Source organism: Carcharhinus amblyrhynchos, chromosome 6, assembly GCF_965287045.1.
Source record: "Carcharhinus amblyrhynchos chromosome 6, sCarAmb.v2.hapA, whole genome shotgun sequence".
Taxonomy (NCBI): Eukaryota; Metazoa; Chordata; class Chondrichthyes; order Carcharhiniformes; family Carcharhinidae; genus Carcharhinus; species Carcharhinus amblyrhynchos.
The window spans coordinates 40,392,646-40,420,610 of NC_137329.1; the positions used below are offsets into that span (position 1 = coordinate 40,392,646).

At 40.5% G+C, this 27,965-nt stretch overlaps 1 protein-coding gene across 1 annotated transcript in view; it reads left to right on the top strand.

Moving 5' to 3' along the window:
• otog (otogelin) overlaps nt 1–27,965 on the top strand; it is a 248,022-nt gene that overhangs the window by 15,109 nt on the left and 204,948 nt on the right. The window contains exons 4-11 of the mRNA XM_080189956.1: nt 2,233–2,320; nt 7,120–7,218; nt 9,390–9,550; nt 16,164–16,285; nt 19,556–19,761; nt 22,327–22,457; nt 25,321–25,427; nt 25,708–25,817. Of these exons, the coding sequence (XP_080046082.1) occupies nt 2,233–2,320; nt 7,120–7,218; nt 9,390–9,550; nt 16,164–16,285; nt 19,556–19,761; nt 22,327–22,457; nt 25,321–25,427; nt 25,708–25,817 (1,024 nt within the window). The remainder of the gene's footprint in view (nt 1–2,232; nt 2,321–7,119; nt 7,219–9,389; nt 9,551–16,163; nt 16,286–19,555; nt 19,762–22,326; nt 22,458–25,320; nt 25,428–25,707; nt 25,818–27,965) is intronic.

Here is a 27,965-nt window from a genome sequence, read left to right on the forward strand (position 1 = left end):
GGCCATTTTCTTTGGAGAAGAGAAGGCTGAGAGGAGATTTGATGGCGATAACAAATCATGACAGTATGGATAGAGAAACAATTCCCACTTGTGAAAGGATCACGAACAAAAGGGCATGGATTTAAAGTATTTGACAAAAGAAAGAAAATCGACATAAAAAAAACTCCATTACACTGAGAGGTTGGGATCTGGAATGCACTTCTTGAAAGTGTGATAGAGACAGGGTCAACCAAAGCATTTGAATGGGAATTAGATTCGTATCTGACATTGAAGAATGTGTACTGTTATGGGGAGAAAGCAGAAGAATGGCACTGGGCGAATTGCTCATTTGGAGAGTCAGTGCAGACACGATTGGCTAAATGTTCTCCTTCTGTGCGTCAATAATTATTCTCTGAATTCTGTGATTCTATGCCAATAGAGTGAACTTCAAAAGTACTTTTCTGTAAAGGCCATAAATTAGTAATGTTCTAGAAGCTCTTCTCTAAATGTATCCGGAAGAGGATACTGTTACTGATGTATTATCAGCTGAGATTACCTGAAATTAAGGCAGTAAGTTCAGCTAGAAACCAATGGAGAAAAATCAGAATTTAGGGATATAACTCAGTTAAAATAATAGACAGGTAATTGTCAGATGAATAATGTATAGTCTAATAATGCCAGTAGTAATTTCTAGTCTCTACTGTCTACACATTTTTTTTGTCTAAGATTTCACTTTCTTTCTGTTTTTGCTCATATTATACAAAATATGGTTTTATTGATCATACTTTTTACAAAGTGCCTTTTAAGATGGCACAGTAGTTAGCGCTGCTGCCTTACAGCACCAGGGAGTTGGCTTCAATTCTGGCTTCGGTGACTGTCTGTGTGGAGTTTGCACAGTCTCTCTCCATTTGCGTGAGTTTTCTTCGGGTGCTCCGGCTTCCTCGCACAGTCCAAAGATATGCAGGTTGAATTGATTGGCCGTGCTAAATTGATCCTTAGTGTCAGGGGGTTAGTAGGGTTAATACGTGAGGCTATGGGAATGGGTGGGATTTTTCAATGGACCGAATGGCTTTCTTCTGCACTGCAGTGATTCTATGTCTCTAATTATTGCAAAAGAGACTTTGTTAAAATGTTGAAAATGTTAAATGCCTTATGTATTTTAGTTAACCTCTCAAAATGTTTGAAGTATATCAGATCCTTTTATATAGTAGTGTAAAAAATATTTCAAACCCAGAAATTTGTATGGGATTAAATTTTCACTACTGAATTTAGGAGCAAATTTGCACATTTTAATTTTTGATCGTAGCTTATGCACGCTAGGTAAATTGTTACTTAGGTAGGAATTTGTAGAGATTTTGTTTTCATAGTCTTTAGGCTATCGTGAAATTTACAAAAATAAAGACTAAGCAAATATTTTATATAGCAGTGGCCATAATATTGGGCTGAATTATATAAGGCATTGTATCTTGCTGACCCCTATCTTCAATAAAATATTAAGGAGGGGAGCCTACCATGGGGAATACTGTTTGCCTGAAACTAGTTAACATGGCTGGGAATAGAATTTTCACACCTGATGAACGAGAAGTTCCACCTCAAAGAGCTGCCAGCCAGTCAGAGGCCAGCAACTCCGCAGCACTTCAGGACTGAGACATACCTGTATAGGGATTTGATTAAGTGCTTGGGGTCTTGCCTGGTCCAAAGCTGACATGTGCCAGCGAAGGGAACGAGGATACTAGGTAACTAGGGAGGGTTGGGATTTGAGAGGCTATTGTGGAGAAGGCAACCTGGGGAGAAACGCTCTGATGGGCCCAAACAGCCTGTTAAGGAGAGATCCAGTCCCTGCCTGCCACCAGCCCACATGGACCTCTCCCAATGCTGGTCAAATCCCAGCAGAAGAAAAATGAGCCCTTTAAGTTGGAATTCATTGCCAAGTTAAGAGTTTCAATTGGCCCACTGCTGAGCAGGCTGTTGACACGTCTCCCAACCCTACCACTGGCATAATTGCAGTGGTGGGAGGTTCGGGCAAGTCAATGTCAAGCAGACTGCTTGCTGAGTCTAATGAGCACCCAGCAACACTCCCCCTCCCCCCATTACATAAAAGTTGGCTGTAAGGTCTTGTGACAAAGTTCAAATATACTTTTTTTTTATATAAGTTAATGATCTTAGGATGGCATTAGTTGTCATAGATTTGTAAGTGTTTTGATTTTTGGAAATTAGCTTTAACTTCCTGTTGAACTTTTACACTTTATTTAGACATTACAGTCATCTGCCATACCCTCTCCTCTCTTTGGAACCACAGCTATTGCACGGAGATCAGGACCTTTATTTGGGGCATCAGCAAGTAAGTAAGGATTGTAAAATTATTTGCTTAAATTTCTATATTGACACTAGACAAAATAAAGTTGTGTATATAGCTGTTCATCTGAACACTGGAGTTTTTAACTAAATTGATCTGACTCCATGTATGTACGTCCAAGAGGTGTGAAGGCAGTGCCAGAGAGTTTACACACTTGGGACTCACACTAGGTACAGTAGAATAATTTGTTACTTATTCAAGACAAGATAGGTTGGTGAGCAAAGGGATTTAACTATTTGAACTATTTGTCTGCATTGAGAGCAAATGGTAACACAGACTGAGTGTTGGGCTGAATGATCAATGTTGTAATTTCTATGCATTTGTATATTTATGGAGAATAGTGGGAAAGTTCTACAAAACTTGAGACCAGTAAAGAAACAGCAGTTTATAAAAAACAACTGTGTGAAACAGGCTTGTAGCAAATTGGCAACTGATTTTTTTTACCGTCTTCCATCTCTGAAGTTCATAGAACAATAGCTCAAGCTCTTTTTAGAGACTTCCACAATGAAAAGTAACCCACATTTTATAGCAACAGATGGCCTGGTCTACAATAGCCACCTATCCTGGAAAAATACACGATATGAAATACTGATGATCATTTGAATTTTCCTGTGTTTCTTCTTTGCCATAGCTGATCGGCTGGCCACTCAGTTTAGAACCCATCTAAAAATAAGCTGAGGGCAAAAGATGGAAGTGAAAATTAAAAGTTTGAGTGTGGATGTGGCCATTTGAATACATGTTTACAGCAAACTTCACTTTAATCATTTACAAACTGAAGAAGAGGCAGTAACAAGAAATAGTTTCTTCCCTGCTGCCATCAGACTCTTTGAATGGACTGATCTTATATTAAATTGATCTTTCTCTAGCTATAAGTGTAACACTACATTCTGCAACTTCTTTCCTTCTCTATGTACAGTATAGCGTGCAAGAAACAATACTTTTCACTGTATACTAATACATGTGATAGAATCATAGAATCATAGAAGCCCTACAGTTCAGAAAAAGGCCATTCAGCCCATTGAGTCTGCAACAACCACAATTCCACCCAGGCCTTATCCCCATATTCCTACCTATTTACGCATTAATCCCTCTAACCTACACATCCTGGAACACTAAGGGGCAATTTAGCATGGCCAATCAGCCTAATCCACACATCTTTGGACTGCGGGAGGAAATTGGAGCACCCGGAGGAAACCCACGCTGACACAGGGAGAACGTGTATCCTCCACACAGACAATGACCCAAGCCAGGAATCGGATCCAGGTCCTTGGACCTATGAAGCAGCAGTGCTAACCATAGTGCTACCGTGCCTCCCATGTGATAATAATAAATCAAATCAAATCAAATCTGTAGATCAGTTCCAAATCCGGAAATCTCAATATACAATTTTACCTTTAAAGCTGATATTTTTATGGATTATTTTGCACTTCACATAATTGACTCCTTGTCCCTACCTGTCTTCTGCTTAAAAGGGGAGTTCATCCCCTGGGGTGATTACCTACTCTGAGTCCCAATTGGTCTCTCAAGCCAAGTGACCCTCTTCTGCTGTGTCCAAACCTTTCCATGATTTAGAACACTTATATTAAATCCCCTCTTCTCTAGGCAGAAATAATTCAGCTGCTCCTGTCTTTCCAAATAACTGAAATCCCACATCCCTGATACCATTTTAGTAAATCTCTTCTGACATTCTTCTAGAACCAGGCACAAGACTCCACTGGTGGCCTAGCCTGTGATTTATTAAGGTTCAGGATAACTTACTTTCTTTTGTGTACTTCATTTTATAAAGCCAATGACCCTGCATGCTTTTTTGTTTAAACAGATTCCTCAACTTGTTCTGCCACCTTCAAAGATCCCTGTTCTTTCACTTACTGTAAAATTGTAACTTTTTTTATTTTGCTTTGCTCATTCTTTTTACCAAAATATGTAACCACACACTTCTCTATTAAATTTCAACTGCCCTGTGTCTACCTTTTGCATCAGTATATGGCCTCCTCATGTACGTGGCTATTTCTTCATTATTTAGAATTTCACATCATATGCAAATTTCATCTTGTGAATTTAATCCTAAGTAAAAAGAGCAGTGGTGCTCATATCATCAACTGGGGTCACTGCTGCATATTTGTAAGCAGTCTGAAAGACAATGGGCAGGATTTTCCGCAAGCCCCACAGAATGTTTTGCAGTGGTGGAGGTGGCCCGCTATTGGCCGGCAATGGAATCTTCTAGTCCCCTGATGTCAACAGGGTTTCCTGTTCTAGGGTCACCCCACTGCCAGGAAAGTTGCAGGAGACATGAGTTCCCTATTAATGTTGATCCTGTGGAAACATCTCAGACTACAGAATGACACAGTTTTACAGGAGAAAGAAAACCCCGACAAGGACTCAATTTATAATTGTCCAACCCTTGTGTACAACTTTTAGTTAGACTTTAGGACTGAGTATCTGAGTTATTGATGATTGCATAAAGGACTTAAAGGGGAGTGATGTGGTGATTGTGATGATTGTCCCTTTAAGACCAATTGAGACTAAGTTCAGGTGATCAGTCAAGGGGTTGGAATCCTCTGTTAGGCAGAAGACTTGTAGAAGACATGTAGAGACTTGGGCAGCCATTGAGGTTGCTTGGCCCTGTATAGTTTTTCCTTGTTAATAAATATTTTATGTTCCTGATAATGGTATGTAGGGAGTGGAATTGGGTAGCTCTTTTGAAGACTCAGCCCAGATGTGATGGGCCAAATGATCTCCTTCTGTGCTGTCTCATTCTTAGATTCGATAGCTACAGTGATTTCCAATGTCCTAACAGATAAAGTTCTGAGATAAAGGTCCCAGGTCTGTACTAAATTAACTGATTTCAGACAGGAGAATAGTTCATATAGTACAATTGATATATTAGGGAAAGGTCAGAACTGCCTAGGTTTCCACTTCTGATCATAGGCAAATAGAATACATTTGTTCAATAAACAGAGGATATTGTTTGGTAGTATGTCAGAGGTCTGAAAGCCATGTTAAGTGCAATTTAAACAGCACTGCGTTTTATATATTACAAATATCATTATCCTCCTCTGTACTGCTTTTCAGGATGTACCTTAGTAGTTAGTAGTAATTTCAAAGCACCATCTGTGGGAATTGAATTGCCACGACATAAGAAGTGATTCAATGGCTCAGTGATTCTGAATACAACACAGCTGCTGGGGGTCAGAACTTGGCCATTTTACATCAGCACAATAATTCACATTGTACTCAGAGAACAATGCATTTGCTGAAACCTTTGTCTAGAACTAAAATAAATGTTAACCTGCCTTGTTTAAATTCTACTCTTGATTAATAATGATTTAATTTAAACTTCCAGCTGATTTTTTAAATGTTCAAACCTGTCATCTTTCTTATTATGGTAACAATTATTAACTGTTTTCTAGGTTTCTAAGATAGCTTTCATCATTGAAAGTAGCTGAAAATCTAAAACATGATGTATTAATGATGTAGGGCGGGATTCTCTAGTCTCATCTTTGGTGAGAGCTGTTGCAAGTGAGAACAAAAAATTTGATGTTCCAGCCAAAGCTCCATTCACTTTCAGCAGCCCTGGATACTTGCAACCACAAGAAAAGATGGAAGATTTCAGCCATAGTGTATTCTATCTATCTTTCATTTATTTAATGTTTTAGTGACTCCTGTATGAAGATCTTGTTTGGCTCCATTAGAATAACAGTATATCCACACAGCGATAGCTTACATCCACCTAAAAATTCAAAAGGGATATTAGGAGGAGCAGCTAAAAACTTAGTTAAATAAACAGATTTAAGGGATGATCTTAAAGGAAGAGAGTGAAGTGAAAAAGTGCAGCAATTTTGGTGGAAATACCTAGAGCGTGGGCAAAGGGCACCAAATAGATGTCCACCAATGGTTCATGAAGGAACATGGACACATAAGAGACTAGACACAGTGCACTGTTTTTTACGGGGTGGGTAGGCTGTGGTGGCAGGGTAGCGATAAAGAATGTTACGTAGAAAGGGAGGGGCAAAGTGATGAAAGGATTTAAGCCTATAAGGATGAACGTCTTACATTTGAAATGTTGGGGTACAGTGAGTCAAACTAGATCAGTGAGAATGGGTTAGTGTATAAATGGAACATGGTGGAGAATAGACTAGGGATAGGAAGGTTATAAGTAAACAGACTTCTATGATGGGTAGAGGATGAGAGGCTGGCCAGCAGAGCATTAAAGTATCCAGCTCTGATGAAGGGACATCTGGCTTCGAAACATTGGCTCTATTCTTTCCCCACAGATGCTGTCAGACCTACTGAAATTTTCCAGCATTCTCTATTTGTTGTGATTAAAATAGTCAAGTCAGGAGGGACTCACAATTACAGCAACAGAAAGAATGAATGAGGATTTCAGCAGGTCATCGGTTGCATGGATAGCAAAATCAAATGATGTTACAGGTGTGGAATGTTGTCTATGTTACAGAGATGCAGTAGGAAGCTCCTCAGGGTCAAACATAACCAAGGTCATAAACACACACAAAGTAATGTATATAGCAATAAACATGTCTGTGTCAGACCTCTCATGAAATTAAACATTTAGTACATGTTGAATAATACTTATTAAAACTGTAACCTTAATTATACCCTCTAAATATCTAAAGGAAATGAATTCAAGTATTTAAAGCAGCTCTTGCTCTTCCAGGCCTTAGTATACTGTATTACAAAATATTCTTGCTTTGTGTCATTTTAGTAAGGTATGTCACTATCATTTTTACGTCATTGACTAAATCTGGCCAATTTGTTTCTTTCAGCTCAATGCTTGCTCCCATGTCTCAATGCAGGAATATGTGTAAATGTGAACCAGTGTGACTGTACTGAGTTTGAGGCAAATGGAACACGGTGCCAAACAGGTATATATTTGATAAAAGATGAAATCCCAGTAGTACTTTTTACATCTATAATGCCTCATAACTAAAATTTGAGATATATAGGAATTATTTACAGTAAACTAATTACAAAAAAAATCACAATTTATAAGCAATATAAACAATCCCAATTATAAGCAATCCCACTGTTGTGGGATTCTCCCATCCTGCTGTGGTGAATGGAGAGTTGGCTGAGCACCCAATTCTTCATCCTCTCTGGCAGCGGCAGGAGGGCATGAATGGCCGGAGAATTCCAGTGTGTGTGTTTATTGAGAACACTGATGTGGGATTCTGTAACCCAACAGGCTGTGGTGGTCAGACAACATCTCACTCTGAACCCAAATGGCAAATGCTACTCAATCAATTTTTTGTGGATTTCTCTTCAAATTCCTTCTAGATGATTATCACATGAGTGCTTCTGAAACCTTGCTCTCAAAAAAAATGTTTAAAATCTTTCAGCCAACGCTTTCCCTCAGCTGTTTTCATTATGGATCCACCTTCATGATTTCCAACTATACTTGCAAATAAGGCTCTCAGCTGTTTTAGCAATGATCTGCCTCTAGGTTTTCCAACTGTCTTTCAAATGTTCCTTTGTCTTGAATTGCCACAGCATCCAAAGTTCTACACAAAATTTAGTTATTCAGTCCCCAACAGAATGCTTTTGATTTCAAAGGCTGGAAATAAGGATACCAAATATGTGATTGCTTCATGTGTCTGGCTTTTCCTTCGCCAAGTTTCCCTGGGTTTGCACTTCCATCTCTGTCTTTAGTTTCAGTGACCAATAAGCTGTTTCAATGGCAGTTCCCCTTTGTTCCTTTAACTTCAAACTTACAGAAAACCTCTAGTTCCTAGTTGTTTAGCTTTTCTGAAGTTTGCTTTCATGCCCATTACTCCACTGCATAACTTTCCAGCTTCTGGCAGAGCTAGGAACTGTGCTCTCTCTGGTTTTCTGTGACCAGCTGCCTGTAATTTTAGTTTAAAACATGTTCAAAAAGTCGTTCTATCCTAATGGTGTCCCTGGGTGCTATGTAATGTCTCATTATTTCTTCAAACTCAAGTTTACCTTTCCTGCTGTAAAACCGCTCTCAACCCAATAGAAACACATTTTAAACTAAAATCCAACTGAAACACTTTGTTTAACATGAATCTAACTAGAGTTGTACCCTTCCCTACACAAAACACAAAATTAAACTCAGTTACATCTATACTTTCTTTCTAATATTTTACAATGCAACTATTGATCATGTAAACCTACTTTAGTTTCATGTCACAACCCTCTCCAAGTGATCCCAGCTTGCGTAGATGTCCCACCACATTATTTACCTATGGCCTGGGTGACTTTGCGATCCAGGGACTCCGGTTTTGCCTTTTCTTCCAGCAGCAGCCATGGCCTCCACATTGGCACTGATGAGCACAAGAACTGCCAGCCTCCGATTGGCTGGCAATCTTCAGGAAGTGAAACCTCCTCCTCTGCCCACCCCTGCCCAGGGTCTTGATTCCTGGGGATGGCCTATTGCTGGCCTCACCAATGCCTGTTTGGCTTGTGGGTCAGCAGGCCTTCCTGAAAAGATGTAGTGTGAGTCTCTCACCAGCTTTCCAGCAGACAAGTGAGACCTCAGCCAGATTCTGTCCTCTGTGTCTTGAAAACCAATTTTGTGTTAAGGTGTGAAAACTGTCACTGGATTTTCTGTAGTTTTCAGTTACAGTGCATATGGGCATTGTTCTGATCAGCTTTTAGTCTGATCATCAGCCCCCAGTTCAAGACATTATATTTCATCTTAAATTAGAGTTTTAAAGCATAGCCGTCTTACAAAATTTCACATTTGCGTCAATATGTGATGCAAATTGCTCCCCAAGTATTTCAATTTACATAAAATGTTCCACAGGCAACAAAATGTTAACTTCTGATGGGTCTTAAGTGATAATGCATTTGCCTGAAGTGTAAGTGATTGTAAACCAGTTTGGTCCGTTTGAATGCTATGCAAATTGGGAAGAAATACATAAAAACTCGGATCATAATGGATTGGCAAATGCATTTTTTTTGGATTCTTGGTCATCAACAGAATTTAATCTGTTTGGCATGAAAGTTGTTCATAAATGATTTAAAATGCTTCATAAAAATTTAAAGAAATAATTAACTTATATCTGTTTTTCAGTTCCCAATAGAGGTAGCAGTCGTGATTTGATCTGTCGAACTTGGGGCCAATACAACTATGAAACATTTGATGGGCTTTATTATTATTACCCTGGAAATTGCACATACACACTAGTGAGGGAATGTGAGCAAAGCCAACAGAGCTTCTCAATTCAGGTAAGAGTAGATATTAAATGTAACATACTTTGAATGAATATCATTACAGTCCTTTTTTATTCATTTTCCAGTAACACTGATACAAACACATTTTTGTTTCCCATCCCTAATTCCTGTGGTAGGACTCCTCCTTGAACAGTTGCAGTCCTATGTTGATTGTGCTCCACAATCATAAAGATTTACAGGATTTTAGCCTGGCATTAATGAAGGATTATGTCTGAGTTAGGTGCAGTGAATTTGAGGGAACTTGTAGTCCCATTGTGGAGCTGCACTTGAACTTCTTGATAGTAGAGATTACACAGCTGGGAGGTACTATGAAAGTAAGCTTAGTGTGGTTGATGCAGTGTGCTCAGTAGATAGTGAGTATTGAAGGCGCTATGCACAAATGGTGAAAGATCCACATAATGTCATGTCCTCTATGGTGAAAAACATTGTGAGTCTTGTTGCTCTGCACCTATTCCCTTTTTTATATATTTATTTTGTTATCACATGTCTGACCTTAGCCTATTAGATACAGGAAAGTCTCAAAGCAGTGAGATGGTGAGGCAATCCTCAGGGTATCCTAACCAGGCCCAATTTTTGTAACCACATTGTTAAAATAGTTGTTCCTGTTGAGTTTATTGTCAATGACTTGCTATATTGGGCCGTGGGAGCACTGAAGAGAGGCAGCGATTTGCGAGTGGAGAGCTTGTGGGTGAGTAGAGCGATTTTTTTAAAGCTAACTTTTTACTAGTTTTTTTCTTTAAATTTAATACTGGAAGCAGTTGCTAAGACACTCGGGTAGAGCTTTTTTTTAACCTTACTATAAATTAGAGCGGTGAGGAATCCCGATACTCTACATAGGTAGAGTATCCCAACCCTCCCCCCTCCTCTAACCTAAAAAAGAGAGAGAGAGAGGGGCTCTGACTGAGAGCAGGTAAGTTTGTTTTTATTTTTGAGTGTGCTGTAAGGGCTTTGGCTCACAGGGCCAAAGAGATAAGGGTGAGGCAAGGTAAGTTATAAGTTTCTTTTTACTTTTTCCTCTGGGTTACTAAAAAGGGGCAAGTATGGGTGTGAGGCCAGTATGTTGTTGCCAGTGCAACATGTGGGAGGTCTTGGAGGCTCCTGGTCTACCAGACATCCACACCTGTGCTCGGTGTGTGGAGCTGCAGTCCCTACGGAACCAGGTTAAGGAGCTGCAAGTGCAGCTCGAGGACCTTTGGCTCATTGGAGAGAGTGAGGAGATAATTGACAGGAGTTATCAGCAAGTAGTCACACCAGGGCAACGGGAAGAAGGCATGTGGGTAACTATTAGGAAGGGGAAACCTCAGGTGATGGAGAGCACGCCGGTGGATGTCCCCCTTCAAAATAAGTACTCCTGCCTGAGTCCTAATGGGGGGACAGCTCATCCGAGGGAGGCAGCAGTGGCCAGGTCTCTGGAGCTGAGCCAGTATGTCAAAAAATTAAAAAAGAGAGCAGAAAGGTAGTATTAATAGGGGACTCCACAGTGAGGGGACAGGCGTTTTTGTGGACGTAGACGTGAGTCGTGGATGGTGGTTTGTCTCCCTGGAGCTGGGATCCGGGATGTCTCTGGGCGTGTCCGAGACATCCTGAAAGGGGAGGGTGAGGAACCGGAGGTTGTAGTGCATATAGGTACTGCTGATGTAGGCAAGAAGAGGGAGGCAGTCATGAAAAGGGACTATAGGGAACTGGGTAGGCAGCTGAGGAAGAGGAAAGCGAAGGTAGTAATCTCAGGATTGCTGCCTGTGCCACGGGAGAATGAGGGCAGGAATGGAATGAGGTGGAGGCTGAATGCGTGGCTGAGGGACTGGAGCAGGGGTCAGGGATTTTGGTTCCTAGATCATTGGGACCTCTTTAGGGGCAGGTGTGACCTGTACAGTAAAGACAGGTGGCACTTGAACCCCAGGGGGACTAATATCTTGGCGGGAAGACTGGCTAGGGCAACTGGGGGGACTTTAAACTAGAAAGGATGGGGGGAGGGAATTGTGATGGGGAGACTGGGACCGAGGAGGTTAGCTCCCAGGTAGGGAAGGACTGCAGGCAGTATGAGAGGGAGGTTAGACGGGTGGTGGAGAAGGGAAATGTCCAGACTGAGGGGCTGAAGTGTATCTATTTTAACGCCAGGAGTGTAGTAAATAAGGTAGATGAGCTTAGGGCGTGGATTGCTGCTTGGGAATGTGATGTGGCGGCCATTACGGAGACTTGGATGTCTCAGGGACAGGACTGGGTACTTCAGGTGCCAGGCTTCAGATGCTTCAGGAAGGACAGGGAGGGAGGCAAAAGAGGTGGTGGAGTGGCACTGTTGATCAGGGACAGTGTCATGGCTGCAGAGAAGGAGGATGCCGTGGAGGGACTATCTACGGAGTCTCTGTGGGTGGAAGTTAGGAACAGCAAAGGGTCGATAACTTTGCTGGGTGTATTCTATAGGCCGCCCAATAGTGACAGGAAAGTTGAGATGCAGATAGGGAAACAGATTCTAGAGAGATGTGGTAATAACAGAGTTGTCGTGATGGGAGACTTCAATTTGCCAAACATCAATTGGAATGTCGCAAGGGTAAGGGGTTTGGATGGGGAGGAGTTTGTTAGGTGTGTTCAGGAAGGTTTCCTGACACAGTACGTGGATAAGCCTACGAGAGGAGAGGCTGTACTTGACCTGGTACTGGCGAATGAAGCAGGACAGGTGACGGATCTCTCGGTAGGAGAGCATCTTGGGAATGGTGATCATAATTCTTTCTCCTTCACAATTGCATTGGAACGAGATAGGATCAGACAGGCTAGGAAGGTGTTTGTCTGGAGTAAGGGGAAATACGAAGATGTCAGGAAATTAATTGGACAAATAAACTGGAAGGAGGCATTCTTGGGGAAAAGTACAGAAGGAAGGTGGCGGATATTCAAGGAATGTTTGTCTGGAGCTCTGCACGACAACATTCCTATGAGACAAGGAGGTTTTGGTAGGTCGCGGGAACCGTGGTGCACGAAGGCTGTGGTGAACCTGGTCAGGAAGAAAAGGAAGGTGTACAAAAGGTTCAGGGAGCTAGGAGATGTTGAGGATCTAGAGGAGTATAAGGATTGTAGAAAGGAGCTTAAGAGGGAAATTAGGAGAGCCAGAAGGGGTCATGAGAAGGCCTTGGCGGATAAGATTAAGGAGAAGCCCATGGCCTTCTACAAATATGTGAAAAGTAAAAGGATGAGAAGAGAAGGGATAGGACCTATAAAAGGTGAAGGGGGAAAGGTCTGTGTGGAACCAGAAGAAATGGCAGAGGTGCTTAATGAGTACTTTGCCTCAGTATTCACGGTGGAAACTGATCTGGGAGATTTTGATACAGGTTTGCAGCAGATGGAAAAGATTGAGTATGTGGATATTAAAGAAGAGGATGTGTTAGAACTTTTGAATTCTATCAAGATAGATAAGTCACCGGGACCAGATGGGATGTACCCCAGGTTACTGTGGCAGTTGAGGGAGGTGATTGCAGAGCCCCTGGTGATGATCTTTGCGTCGTCGATGGAGATGGGAGAGATTCCGGAGGATTGGAGGATTGCGGATGTGGTTCCTATTTTCAAGAAAGGGAACAGAGATAGCCTGGGAAATTACCGACCGGTGAGTCTGACCTCAGTGGTTGGTAAGCTGATGGAGAGGCTTCTGAGGGACAAGATTTATGAGCATTTGGAGAGGTTTAGCATGATCAGAAATAGTCAGCATGGTTTTGTCAAGGGCAGGTCGTGCCTTACGAGCCTAGTTGAGTTCTTCGAAAATGTGACTGAACACATTGACGAAGGAAGAGCAGTGGCCGTGGTGTACATGGACTTCAGCAAGGCGTTTGATAAGATCCCACATGCAAGACTTCTTGAGAAGGTGAGAGGGCATGGGATCCAAGGGGCTTTGGCCTTGTGGATCCAGAACTGGCTTGCCTGCAGAAAGCAGAGAGTGGTTGTGGATGGGTCTTTTTCTGCATGGAGGCAGTCACCAGTGGAGTGCCCCAGGGATCTGTCCTAGGACCCTTGCTGTTTGTCATTTTCATAAATGACCTAGATGAGGAAGTGGAGGGATGGGTTAGTAAGTTCACCGATGACACGAAGGTCGGTGGTGTTGTGGATGGTCTGGAAGGATGTCAGAAGTTGCAGCAGAACATAAATAGGATGCAAGACTGGGCGGAGAAGTGGCAGATGGACTTCAACGCGGATAAATGTGTAGTGGTCCATTTTGGCAGGACCAGTGGGATGAACGAGTACACTATCAAGGGCAGGAGTCTTAGCAGTGTTGAAGAGCAGAAGGATCTTGGGGTCCGGGTCCACAGGACTCTTAAATCGGCCTCGCAGGTGGAGGATGTGGTCAAGAAGGTGTATGGTGTACTGGCCTTCATTAATCGAGGGATTGAGTTTATGAGTCGGGAGGTAATGCTGCAACTTTATAAGTCCCTTGTCAGGCCCCACTTGGAGTACTGTGTGCAGTTCTGGTCGCCTCACTATAGGAAGGACGTAGAAGCTATTGAAAGGGTACAGAGGAGATTTACAAGGATGTTGCCTGGATTGGGAGGCATGCCTTATGAAGATAGGTTGAGGGAGCTGGGACTCTTCTCCCTGGAGAGACGAAGGTTGAGAGGTGACCTGATAGAGGTTTATAAAATGTTGAGAGGAATAGATAGGGTGGATTCTCAGAGGCTATTTCCCCGGGTTGAAATGGTCGCTACGAGAGGACACAGATTTAAGGTGCAGGGAAGCAAGTACAGAAGTGATGTTAGGGGTAAGTTTTTCACTCAGAGGGTGGTGAGTGAATGGAATCGGCTGCCATCAGTGGTGGTGGAGGCGAACTCGCTGGGGTCTTTTAAAAGACTTTTGGATGAGTATATGGGATTTAATGGGATTGGGGGTTATAGATAGGTCTATGGATTGGTAGGTATTGATGTGATTGGCGCAACTTGTGGGCCGAAGGGCCTGTTTGTGCTGTAGTGTTCTATGTTCTATGTTCTATATTAGAGTCTGTCTGTCTGTTATATTGCTTATCTCTCCCCCTCTCACCCTCTCTCATGCAATGACCGGTATCTCTCTTGTTCTGCTGCACAGTGGTTCCTGTGAATTGTAGTTTATTAGAGCTCTGCATATAATTGTCTTTATATTGGGTGGTCATATTGTGCTTCTAAATAAGCTGGCTTCCACATCCAAAATGACATACACATATTGCAAGATTCCAAAATTAAGAACTTCATGCAAACAAAACACATAAAATGCAAGACACATAAATCCCAAAAAGGGAATCACCATCCATACCAAAACTGCATCCCTAAAGCTGTGACTTCCTCATCTCTTTCAAACATCTTGCTACTACACCCATTCTGGTCATCCCCTAAAGCCTGAAAGCTTGGAAGTTCCCTGATCTGGAAGATAGGAAAAGGTTGCTCTCAGATCAGTGGATTTACATTGATGAGGTAACATTATTTTCTTCAACTATCTTTCATTTTCTTCGCTTCAATTCTTCACTTCAATTCATATTTGTGTCTCCAATGGACCAGAAGGCGTAACTTTTCCAGGTGAAACTGAGACTTTTCTCTCCAACCAAACATGTTGATTCCTTAGTGGAGTACAGGCGTATGGTTGCTGGTCACCCTCTAGTACCCTATTATTTATCTGTGAATTATAAGCTTGGATGGTAGATCTGACAGGCTATTAAATTGGATTCAGGTTGTTGTAAGTAAGCTTGATTCTGTACTCATCTGAAGTTATCACACCCACACTTTCCAGACTGAAAACCAGGAATCGGAATCCCAGCTGATTTTGCATTTTGTATCTTTAAAGTACCAGGGCAATTTATATTGCTTCTTTCACTTACCTCTTGAGCTAAAATCAACTAGTTGAGCACAGAATAAGATCGAACCTCATTTTTATAGCTTTATGAAACTAGAAACTGGTTTTAGCAAGTTTAAATGAACATACATTTTCTCACATAAGTATTGTTTACTTTGGTTCAAACAGTCTGGGAGTCAGTTTACTAAATGGATATCAAACAATTGTTTATTGTTGTCCTTGATTTGACACATAACTTTGGGGCATTTGGAATTGGTTTCCCACTATTTGCTTCTGAAAATAGCACAAGGCACATTTGTGTCTTATATTAGAGGAATCAATCTAATTTTGATACCCCCAACAGAATTTCTAGCAGTTAGGGAAATTTGTAGAATCATGTAAATCAGTTTCATTGAGATAGAGGCAATGCTGAGATATTTATCCATAATTAGTACAAATTGTGAGTTACATAATTGCGGATTTTATAGGGCTAGACAAATACATCCTTGCTCATAAAGAAAATTATCCACCAGTGTGGCAGATACATTTAATACACTTTTGTGATTATGGCCTTTAGAAGGTATTTTTGAGTTCTGGAATGATCTTTATTATGGAGTTATTAGACTGAGACTGCTTGAACTTCAGTTACTTGAGATATTTAATCCATAGTCTGTAAGGGAGAAAAGAAATTTCCTTTTTCATGGTTGGATTGACACTTAGGTTTCCAGAAATAGTGAAGGGTGACCACTATCCATGTAATTTTGCTGCAGTACTGTTAAATTAACATTATTTTTAAATCCACTGTCTTTGATCTGTGTATATCATATTTCCTGTTCTGCAGGTACACAATGACCCAGCATGTCCCTCTTCTCCATATTCTTGTCAGCGATCGGTCAGTTTATTCTTTACGTATGAAGGGGAAATTATTCTGCAAAACTATGAAGTCATCCACCATGGACAAAGGTAATTATTGATGTTTCCAATATATGTCAAATCCTTCTGTTGAACTAAGCTTGTGCCAAAAAGACATGTGTTGAAGATTTACTTAATTAGAACTATTTCTTTCAATTACAATTGAATATTAATCTCACTAGTCACTGTATCATTCAGACTGCAACTCATAATAAGGAGACTATCTCAACACAACCTGAAGTTGCTTTTAAAAGCAGTCTTTTCTGTACAATATTTCTACATGAATTAGGTATATAAAACTGTATATTTGTTTGAAGCGATTCTGTGATACAGGCGAAAATGACACTGGATTTTTACATTCCCGTGATCTTTTTTGTGGGTGGCTGAGATATCTGACTTTACTGGGTTCAGCTTAGTGTGATAATTTGAATGTGCTCTTTATAAGTTTTCTGAAAGTCCAAGAAGCTCAGTGAATAAACGGAGGTAAAGAACCATGAGAGTATTAAGTTTTAAAAGTCTGCCGCTTAATACAGCTGGTTAATTTTGCTACATTGAAGAGAATCTATGAAACTTGCCGAAGATATGTGGGCACTGTTGCCCCCTGATGATGACAGTCTGGATGTTTTGCTAAAAGATGTGAAGCTGATAACAGTAGACATATTTTGGGTGGAGCCTTGGTATACAGCAAGCATGGCAAGAAGTGGTAGGTTGTGTGATTGCCATCTTTCATATTCATGTGGGAACAGTTGAGAAAGCAATTCTCAGGCCTGATGAAGAATGCCAAGGTAAGGGTGTCCACAAGTTGACACCTCAGTTTGCCTGTGCCTATTGAATGCATACCACAGATGCTGCATGCTGAACATCAGCATCAGCAAATGAGCAGGGAAGCAGAAGCATAACCTTTCACAGCTTTCACACAACCATGTCCTCAAAACTCTAACCTAAATCTTGCAACTGGCATTTGAAATACTTTACATGCCACAGATAACTGTTGTATTTATTTCACCAAATGAAAATTCCCTCTGAAAATACTTGCATATTGTACAATTATCCTCCTGCACAGGGTGGATTATGGACTATTTCTCTACATGTTCTCCTCAGTGCTAAAAATAAATTACGTGTTGCTTTATCAGAGCATACGGTGGGAACTTCCATTTTGGACCCCACCAGAGCATGGAGGTCACATAATTTGTATTTTTTCAATGAGCATATCTTGGGCACCTGCCAAAGGGAGGTTTAGGAAATGTGGCCTGGATGGTAAGTTTGGGGGAAGCGAAGATTAAACACTGTCAGTCCTTCTCCCACCAAGAAGCACAGAAAATATTCGACCAATTGGTAAAGTTGTCAATCTGAGCAATCACATCACTAATTTTCACAGACTTCCAGGCATGAAGTCAGCTTCTTCTTCAAGCTCATTCATAAAGACATGGGTTGTTTTGCTCATCAGCAGCAAGCTAATCAATATGTTGTTACCCAATTTCCTGCAAGGAACTCAAGATGACATACTTACCTGTAGAGAAGAGTAGGGTGTTGTGCCATTTCGCATCCATTCATTACTTTAACATAGTAATATTTGTGTTACAAACTTGTGTTTATCATTATAAACATGGATTATTTATGACAGGCTAAGTATATGCATGTTATAAATTGGAAAATCGTATCACTGTTGTATAAATTATATCATAGATAATACTGTTTTCCTATTTTTATAATTTAAAAAATCCTTGCTAACAAGGCTTTGTTTTTGCATCAGTTTACTGAAATTTGAATTGATGTGACATATATAATCAAAGACAGCTTCAAAGAATCTGGTCATGCAAAACTTTAAGTCTTCGCTAATCTTTATTACCACATAAGCAGGAGGGAAATTCTATCAACAGTACCTTGCCACATTCTCTGGTTTCAATGGGAAGACAAATGCTAGTGCCCTTCTTGAAGCCACTGTCACAAACATTCAGGCAAAACTTATGCAAAATCAACTTTGATGGACTAGTCACTGCATTCACATTGTGGAAAATATCGCCCCACTGTGTCCTGTTTTCTCAACTTGTAAATTCTCAATGCTGCAGGGGAAAATGCTTCAAAGATACTCTGAATCTCCCTTTCAAGCGTTGCTGCATTGACCTTAATGACTGGGAAGGACTTGTACCAATCACTCAATATATAAAAATAAATTGATCATCAAGCTGCCTTAAGCTTCGAATCCCAATCCTTACAGAGGCAGAGCAATGGTAGGGAAAGAAAGTAAAGGAAGCAAATCCAGCACTATGGATCCCACTATCCAATGATACATCCCGGCCTCTGTGCCCAAAAATTCATGGCTTGTTACTGGAATTCTAATGCTCAGTGTTGTAGTTAGTGCAAATTAGGCGACAAGGTTGCTGAGGGACAAGGTATCTGGAAACAGAAATATCAGAGGAAGTACTAGTAGCAAATTATATGAAGAAGAACTTTGACTTATTGATCATGCCTCTTACATATGAAACAGAGCAGGAAATCTCAGGATATACGGAAAAGATTTTTGATTTTACGATAAGATCAATTTGCATAGAGCAGAATTAAGAAATGTAATGGTGCTGATAACATCTTCAAAATGTTGCGAGAAATGTTCTGTTTCACAGTTAACCATCTCATGAATTAGTTACTCACTCTTACTCATTGAAATTATTGAGGCATGACCTGGGAATTTATTGGTGCATTCAGCACCTCATTATGACTCAGCCTGTTTTCTATTCTCTATCCCAAATTTGAATTAACTAAATACTGTTTCCAAATTCATTTACTCTCTTTCATTGTTTTGATTTAATTGTAGGTGATGCTTCTTGAATGTATTTGAAAAGGTGCTGTTATCATCCCAATAAAATGTTTTTATCCCCCCTAGTGCTTAAGAATCAACCCTAAACCAACTCCAAAGATTCAAAACTGTCAGCAAATGCTATGCTGAAACAGGTGTGGAAAATAACTCCAGGGTTAAGATGGCCTGCAGTTTTCTTACATTCCTGTGGAAACTACTTTTCCTTAATATACCACCTCAATCAGATGACCATAATGAAACCTAAGTCTCATCAAATTGGAAATTTTGTATGTGAACTTGTGTCCTTAACTGTATCTTACTTTCATTCATGGCTATTATTAAAATTATACAGTATGCATATAAGGACTCTGATTTATTTGGAGTTGTAAGCAAAGTTTTATATGCCTTGTTAAGTTAGTATAATGCAGTCAAAACAACATAACATTAGTTCCTTTTAAACTATAAAACACTAGGCTGCCTATTTTATAAAAAATGTAAATTTGAACAATTCTGTTTCTGTTCTTCAGTGTTCATCTGCCATATATTATTGGAAATCTAAAGTTTGAACAAATAGCTGGGTACATACTGTTTAGACATCACCATGGATTATCGCTGGCATGGGATGGTAGCTCAGGAATCTACATAAAAATGAACATGGATTATGTTGGAAAAATATGTGGACTATGTGGCAACTTCAATGGAAATATGCATGATGACTTGTACACCAGCTATGGTAAGTAAAAGAAAATCAAGGAAGTTAAATCAAGGAAGCACTTATATGGTAATTTGATTTTGTGATGTGCAGTATTATCTTGGACAAATGTTAGGTGTCTCAACATAGGAAATGATTCCTTCTATCCCACAATCTGCAAAGTATGTTTTTGTTTTACAATGTAATACAAATCTCCTCTGTTACTTTCTAACTTCATTGCTAAATTCATTTCTACTGGATGTACCAAAAGATCCTTATTTAAAAAAATGTGGAGCAGTGAGCCAATTTATCACAGTCCTATGTCTGACTTATTCTCCTTTTTATTGCGGAGTACCTGATCGTGCAATTGTCTCTTCAGACTTTTTCTCCACTACCCTTCTTCACAGAGCAAAGGAAATGGAGGTTGACTTCTCCATTCTCTCAGCAAATGCTAGCTTGTTGGCAAGCTTCTAAGAGCACTCATCATTTCCTGGTACATGGCCATCAGCTAGTCACTCAAGCACTAGTACTGCAATTGGACTTTACCTGCTGTCTCTCTCTTCGATCCTGATATACTAATTTGTCTGTGAGTTTCACGAATATCTTTTAGGAAAGCCTGTAACTTGTTCTCACACTGGCGCAAGGATGCTTCCCCCTCTCAAAACCCATCTTCATGGCAAAATAATTGGGCTGCACAGTGGTCAGCACTGCTGTCTCACAGTGCCAGGGAGTCAGGTTCAATTCTGGCCTCGAGCCACTGTCTTTGTGGAGTATGCACATTCTCTCTGTATTTGTGTGGGTTTCCTCCAGGTACTCTGGAGGAATACCTCCAGAGTTTCCTCCTACAGTTCAAAGATATGCAGGTTAGGTTGATTGGTCATGCTAAATTGTATCAGGGGATTAGCAGAGCAAATATGTAGGTTTATGGGAATAGGGCCTGAGTGCGATTGTGGCTGGTGCAGATTCAATGAGCTGAATGGCCTCCTTCTTACCAGAGGGAATCTATAATTTTATGAATTACCTGAGACTTGTATCTGGGTAGAAATGCAATTATTTTGAGATATCCATTCTATTCTTTCTTGGAAGTAAACAAACAGTTTAAAGCATAATTGTTTACAACCTGATACTCTCTGACTGAGACTTTGAAGATGAGCAGTCTGAACCACTATGTTTATATAGGTGCTACTGCTACTGTCTCCAAGTATGAACATCTTGTACCTTCTTTCCAGTAAGCAGCTGAGCCTCTATTTTGTCAAACAGCCTTCAGGATAGGTGGCATGACACCCCCCCCCTCAAATTAAAGAGACAGTCCCAAACATAACAATTTTGTAAACTTCATTTTTGTAACAATCTATTTATTAAGCAAATGCAAAGTTCCTAAGCCAAGCAACCAAGAAGGCAATCAAGGGCAGCAAAGACCAAGTTGGCAGTCCACTGTGACGTGAATCCTTGCTTTTTGATGCTCAGTGTAGCTCTTAGCTTAGAGTCTTAAAGGTTGAAAGCATTTACTTTAAAAAGATTAGAATGCTCAAAGCAGGCTGGCCATCTGAATACTCCAGCTTGGCATAACAAAATAGGACCTTTATTTCTATTTGTTTGCTTTTGGAACAGGGGCCACCAGAACCAATATGATCTTGCCTTTTCTCTCGGCTGAATTAGATAGATTTTTGATTGACAAGGGAATCAAGGGTTATTGGAGGGTTGGGGAGGTATGGGGCTGGCAGCCAGAAAAATGGAGTTGAGGCTACAATCAGGTCAGCCAGAATCTTGGCGAATGGGAGGGCAGCCTCAAGGGCTGAATGGCCTTCTCCTGCTTCTAATTGTGTGTTCTTGAGTAGCAAAATCAGCCAGTGTAAAATGAGCAGCCAAAAGCAATGCAGAGGGTAGTCCACTATCAGCTGTAGACAAATTTGTGACAATCTGCAGGGGTTCCCTTGGCCACCACATCTAGTGCTTAACATCTCATGATCCAATCTTGACTATGTCTTTTCCTTTCTCATTACAAAATGCCATCACTTACAGACAATTATGCCAGTCAACTTTCATGCTCCCACTCATACTTATCATCAAAGCCAAACTTAATTAGAACCATGTATGCATCTCTAAAATTTTCAGTGCAACTGTAACTTTAATTTCCAGCCCAATGTGTGTATGGCTGGAATTTTGCTGCCCCACCTGCCATAGGAAACAGTAGGAATCAGAGCGGGTGAGAGGTGGATAATGGAAAAGTCCGTTGACTTTGGGTGGGGTATTATGATTTTGGGATGTAAAATCCCATCCGAAAAGTCTAATGTTTCTTCACGTCATGATTTTCACTGGTGCTAGAGTACACTTTTGAAAACTAGCCCAGTGCCCTGCAATGGCACTTTCGACTTCCACAATGGCAAGCTCTCAGCGACTGGTGTTCCTGAAGATAGAATCTTGCTGCTGTTATGCACAATTTGCTGAATGCAGGAAGCCTAATGGAATTAGCTCATTTTTCAATAAGTGCCCATTAGTTACGATCTGTTACTTTTCCATTTGATTTTCATTCAAGAGGAAATGGTGGGCTTCAAGGACTATTTACTTTTATCGAATGAAGTTAAATGATTTTTTAATTTTTTTAAGGTTTGCTGACGGAGGAAATAGCTATTTTTGGTAACAGCTGGAGAGAAGACATGCCAGATAAGCAACCTTGTCATGTTATTCCAGTCAACTACCCAGCACCATGTTCTGGACAAAGCAAAAGAGTAACTGAAGTTAGTTATAAACCAATTTTGTTTTAACCAAGTTTTATTTGCAATAACTGTTTTGATGTTGTTTATGAATGCCAGAGATAGTAATAACTTCAAATTTTAATTCTTTGCTGGGATCAGTACAACTATAATATGATACATTGCTGCAATATGTGTTCTTTAAGATATAATTGATTTTAGTAATATAGCAACAATTTTATCTTCCAGAATCTGTAACTGCTTAATCCGAAAACAAATTTTCATAAGCAGTACATTTCCTGTAATGTCGCTTGTGCGCTGAACGTAAAGCCATGGTAACAATTTGATGGGATCCATTATGGGGGAAGCTGGAGGAAATGAATAATATGAAACACATTCAGAACAGAGAAGCTGAAGTAGGAGCAGAAAGAAAGACAACAGGAGCAGAGGGGCAAAGAACACCAATTGGAAGATAATGGTTGACAATGATATTGGAAGAGAAAACTGTGACAGGTGTACGTAGCTCAAAATCTGGATAAGAGGCTGGTTAAAAACAATGGAGCTAACACAGACAGCCAACAGTAGAAAGGTTTGCTATAGAGCCGGAATTTGAGTTAAGAAACAAGAATACAGATATTTTTCTCTAATAAATATGTGACAAATAATACATAAATAATAAATCAATGAGATAAATCTACATTCATAAGCAGGACAGATTTGATCAAATTAAATTTTATGTATATAAAAAGGTTTATCACGCTGTAATGTATGAATAGCATAACAGAAAAGGATGTCAATAATTTGATATCTTTCTTTACGATATATTCAATAAATTGAACATTTGAATATATTTTAACTTTGTTAGTGGGGCATCTGTGAATTGCTTGAAATTTCCATAGCTAATACTGCTGGAGTCACAGAAGAAAACCGAATCCCAGATTGCAGGCTTTTGTCAGAACAGATAAACAAAATACACCTTTTTTCATATCTAATTAACGGACCCTTGGTCTGACATCTCTATTCTCTATTACTGTATCATTGCTATGATTGTTGTCCAATCAAGTTTCTAAGTATATCGATGGGCCTTGTGATGGAAGCAAAGTTTTATTATTTCAAATGGATAACCTTTGTGTTTTTCATACATGATTTCAGATAGACAAATTTATGTTAAATTAAAACTTGCTTTGGAAGTGAGCCTTAGCTCAGTGGTAACAAATGGTTTATGGCACAAGCACCTCTCTAAAAAACCCTGCTGAATGGTGGAATGAATTTCAATCTTTGAGTCAAATAGGGTACATGCTTCTGATGAGAGCAGAGTGGCAACTTCAACCTGCTCCACCTTTGCACCTTATCCACCTCCATCCCAACAACCTGGTAAGATCAATGGTTTGACCACATAGAAAACGATCTTTATTGTGGAAGCAACCTACCGTATGATCTGTTTGAAGTAGAAGCAATGGAAGAAGTGGGCTATCACATGTAGCTGGGCATGGAACAGAAGGAGAAGCTGAAAGACTAACTTCATATTAGCTCTGTGGCGAGTTTGGTGGCAGGGGAAATTTCATCAAGCTGGTGGTTGAGGACCCACCAACTTCCTGCTTCTATCCTGATTTAGTTTGTGGCAGGAAGGCCTTGATACTGATCACCCCTCACTTCTTCCTACCATCATTCGCCTGTGGCCTGGGATCTAGTGACGATTCTAGGACTCAGGTGGGTGTCATTGCCTCACCAGTGGTGCTGCCATTCAATAGAGCTGTTCAATTGGCAGAGCTGTCCAGTGTATTTCTACAGTGTAGTTTTTTTCCCCGTAAACCTGCAAATTCTTCCACTTTGAGTACGTAACTTTCAAGAGTTATGCTAATTCTGCATCAGATAATTATTTATTAAATCTGTCAGGCCAACAGTAGACTTTGAATTCAAACTATTCACCTTTTGGAGCAAAATACCATTATATTTGTAAATTGCAACCACTTGGCCCTCAGACATGAGTGGTACCTCTGTAGTTTCCCCCACTCTAAGGATAGCTACACGTGGAACTCCTTTCACCAACCTATTCTCTTTAAAATGTGGTTCTGTGCTCGGATCACAGGATGTTACAATTATCCTTATTTAAATTATTTTCCATGTGGTCAAACCATATGTGGCAATTTCTGCTCCCTTCATGGCATGTTTTGCAGTGGCAGATGCAGCCTGCCATTGGCTGGTGACAGGATCTTCTAGTCTCACTGCTGTCAGCGGGGCTTCCTGTTGTTCACAACTTGGTTGTGGGAGATCGCTGTCAGTGGAACTGCAAGATCCTGCTGGTGGGAACAGACAGAAAATTCCACCTCTGTCACATGCTGAAGAAAAAGAATGACCAGTTGGTCAAGAATCTACTATTCACACTATATCTATTTAATGTAGAGACTGATTAATATCTTAATTATTGGCTGTTGAAGATTCCATACAATTGTGGAATGAACTTTGTTATGTTAGAAATATGTACATCTCTATTGTATTTTTCACAACTTCACAATGTCCTAAAGTGCTTTACAGCCAATGGAGTACGATTGAAGATTAGTCACTGTTGTAATGTAGAAACTAATGGACTACTTATTGTTTTCCTAGTTTACACAAATTCATTTAAGTTTTCTGAAAGGGCTTCACAGAGTCATCATCAGTTTAATGTGTCAATTAGGCTCAGTTAAAAGATATTTTACAGCCGTTTATCAATAATGTAATTACAACTCTTGCATTATGTTTCTAACTTCTATGTAATTAATCTGACTAGTTACAGACTCCATTTAAATTTTAATATATTATTGAAAACATAATGCCAGTTTCCATTTCTGGTTTGTAAAATATGGTGTATATTTAATTTACACCTTGACTTTATAAGTGTTCCTAACATTTTTATGATGATCTCCAGAAAATAAGAGACATGTGCACAGTGCTTCTCGAATATCCTTTTATCCACTGCCATTATTATGTACAACCTTATCCATATATGGCCAGCTGTGTGAATGATCTCTGCATGTGAGTATGTTTAAAGAATTACAAGTCCTTATCAATGTATATTTATTATATTTATCAGTAGTTTCATACAATATATAATCCCATAAATTTTTTTTATGACAATGAAAGATTATGCAAGTTTTAAACAGTATAATTTTTAGCATTCTGAAAAGCTAGGTTCATTGACTGGATTGCAAGTGTTCAGGAGTCAAAAACAAGACTTTTGATTAAATGAAGAAAGCATCATTAATCTGGCTGTGCAATTGCTGATCCATACTGTTACTTTCCCTCGTTCTATCAGGTATGGGCTTGATAATACAACATTATGTGGAGTGCTGACTGAGTATGCAAGAGCTTGTGCACAAGCAAATCGACCACTGCACGAATGGAGACAGTTATTCAACCAGTGTGGTATGACGCAATGCAACAGACTTATCGACCAGTTCTATAGATTGTTGGCTATGACACAAAGGGGGAAATTTTCCCATCCTGCCTGCCATGGAAATCATAGTGGGCAGAGGGCATACGTGCAAAGGTCCATTGACCTCCGATAGGATTTTCCAGTTTTGAGCTGAGTATGGCTGGAAAATCCCACCCAAAGATTTTTGAGTCACAAGTTATGAAATTCAAAGTAATGTTTGTCATAATATCAAGATAGGCAAAAACTGAGAAAATCGCCAACATCATGACTGGAGGTGGATGACTTTGGAACTGACAGCATTCATTGGATCTATGACTCCACTTTAGACTATGTAGTTGTTGGTGTGAGATAGGTACCCATCCTAAAAAACAATGCACCTAGAAAGTAAAATGCCTTTAGCACAGAGCAATGTAATATTTTTTAAAAATTTGAAGACAGTTGAGTGTTAGCAACGTCTAACCAATCAATCAAAATTGAGTGCAACGAATTTGGTGAAATATTAAGTTTAAGATGAAATAGGACACTTTGGTTATCGAATGGACAATGGCTAGGATTTTCCAGGCCCATGCGATACGTGTCCAAATCCTGTTATAGCTGCTAATTCTTGTGAGAGGTCATAACTGGATTTATGCTGACGAGATCTCAGAATGAGAGGAGGGGAATGGTGGAGGGAGGGGATTTCTGAATGCAGGGGTAATACAGGGGAGGGAATGAGGGGAATGCCTGCATTGCAGGATGAGGAGAGAGGGGGATGCAATGTATACCTGCATTACAGGAAGCGGTGAAAGCCTGCATTGCTGGGAGGAGGAGGTATGCCTGCACTGTGGGGGTGGGAGGAGGGCAGGGACGGAAGAGGAGACTCTGGTGCCCCGATGCTGGTAGTGATGGGGAAGGGGGCCTTTAACTTCTATTTGAGATAGGGATGCTCTTTTCAGAAATGATGGTGCAAAACATTCTTTCCCCTGCTTTTTGTTTTGACCAAGTGTCAGAAGATCTGGAGAAATGTCCTGCCTGTTTCTCTGGGGGAGAAAGAAAATAGCTGGAAATTTAGCGTTGCGCCCACCACGGGAGTCGAAGCAGTCAAGAGGCAGATCAGAGAAAGATCCATTTGACCTCGTGTGGGATTTTCCAGTTTCAGGATGGGAGAGGCTGTAAAATCCCACCCAATGGTTTTCAGTCAGAACCTGATACTTCATTTTTTTGGATAAATTACCATGGCACATAGCAAATATCAGTCTCATTTGGATGGGACAGTTGGCATACGTAAGCAGCTCTTTCTTCTTCTTTGGCTTTTCTCCTCAGTGTCCAAGTCTTCTTAAACCTTTTTAAGCAAGATTTAATTTAAAAACTGAGCACAACTTTCTACTCTTTGTTTGTTCTAATTATCTGCAAGTTGCTGTCCCACTAAAGACACCTTTTCAGACTAGCCGTCATTACCTAAGTTACCCCACTAATCTTATTTCTATGAAAATGAAACCTGAAGTAACTTTCAGTGAAAAAAACTTACAGAACTAACCTATTCCTCTAGCTATCAGGCTGATTATATATACATCTATCCTAGGCATGTAGCTTATTTCTAAATGATAAAACTTCATGGGGATGATTCTTCCAGAAGTGCTGAATTGGTGGGAAAACTGTTCTAAATCACAACTTTTTTCAGCGCAGCTTTTCACTCGAATCTTCCCACTCTGTGCAATGCAGAGGTCACAATCGTGAATCTCATTAAAAACTCAGGAAGGGGGGCAGGACCTATTTGTGCCAGAGTCTGAAAGTTCTGGAACTCTGTGCATATGCAGTGGCTCTGATCTGTCAGCCCATTTGCTAGCCAGCTTGATCGCTGGCCAGCCCAGGACCACTGCAGTGCTGCCCCTTCAGTGCTCCTCCCCATCCCTCCATGGCCCAATTGTGGCCCCACAACAGTTCCCAGGCCAGACCTGAAACCACCCCCCCCCCCACCCCAACCCCAGAGTGCCCCAATGTCCAGCCCATCCCCCCACCAGCAGTGACAATCCCCCTCACCCTGGCAGAACCACCGCCCCCCCCCCTCCACTCAGTCTACCTTGATCACTGACCTTCCTCCAGCCCAGACTGATCCCCATCCCCACCAATCTTCTTTGGGACCTGCCACAATAGGCCCT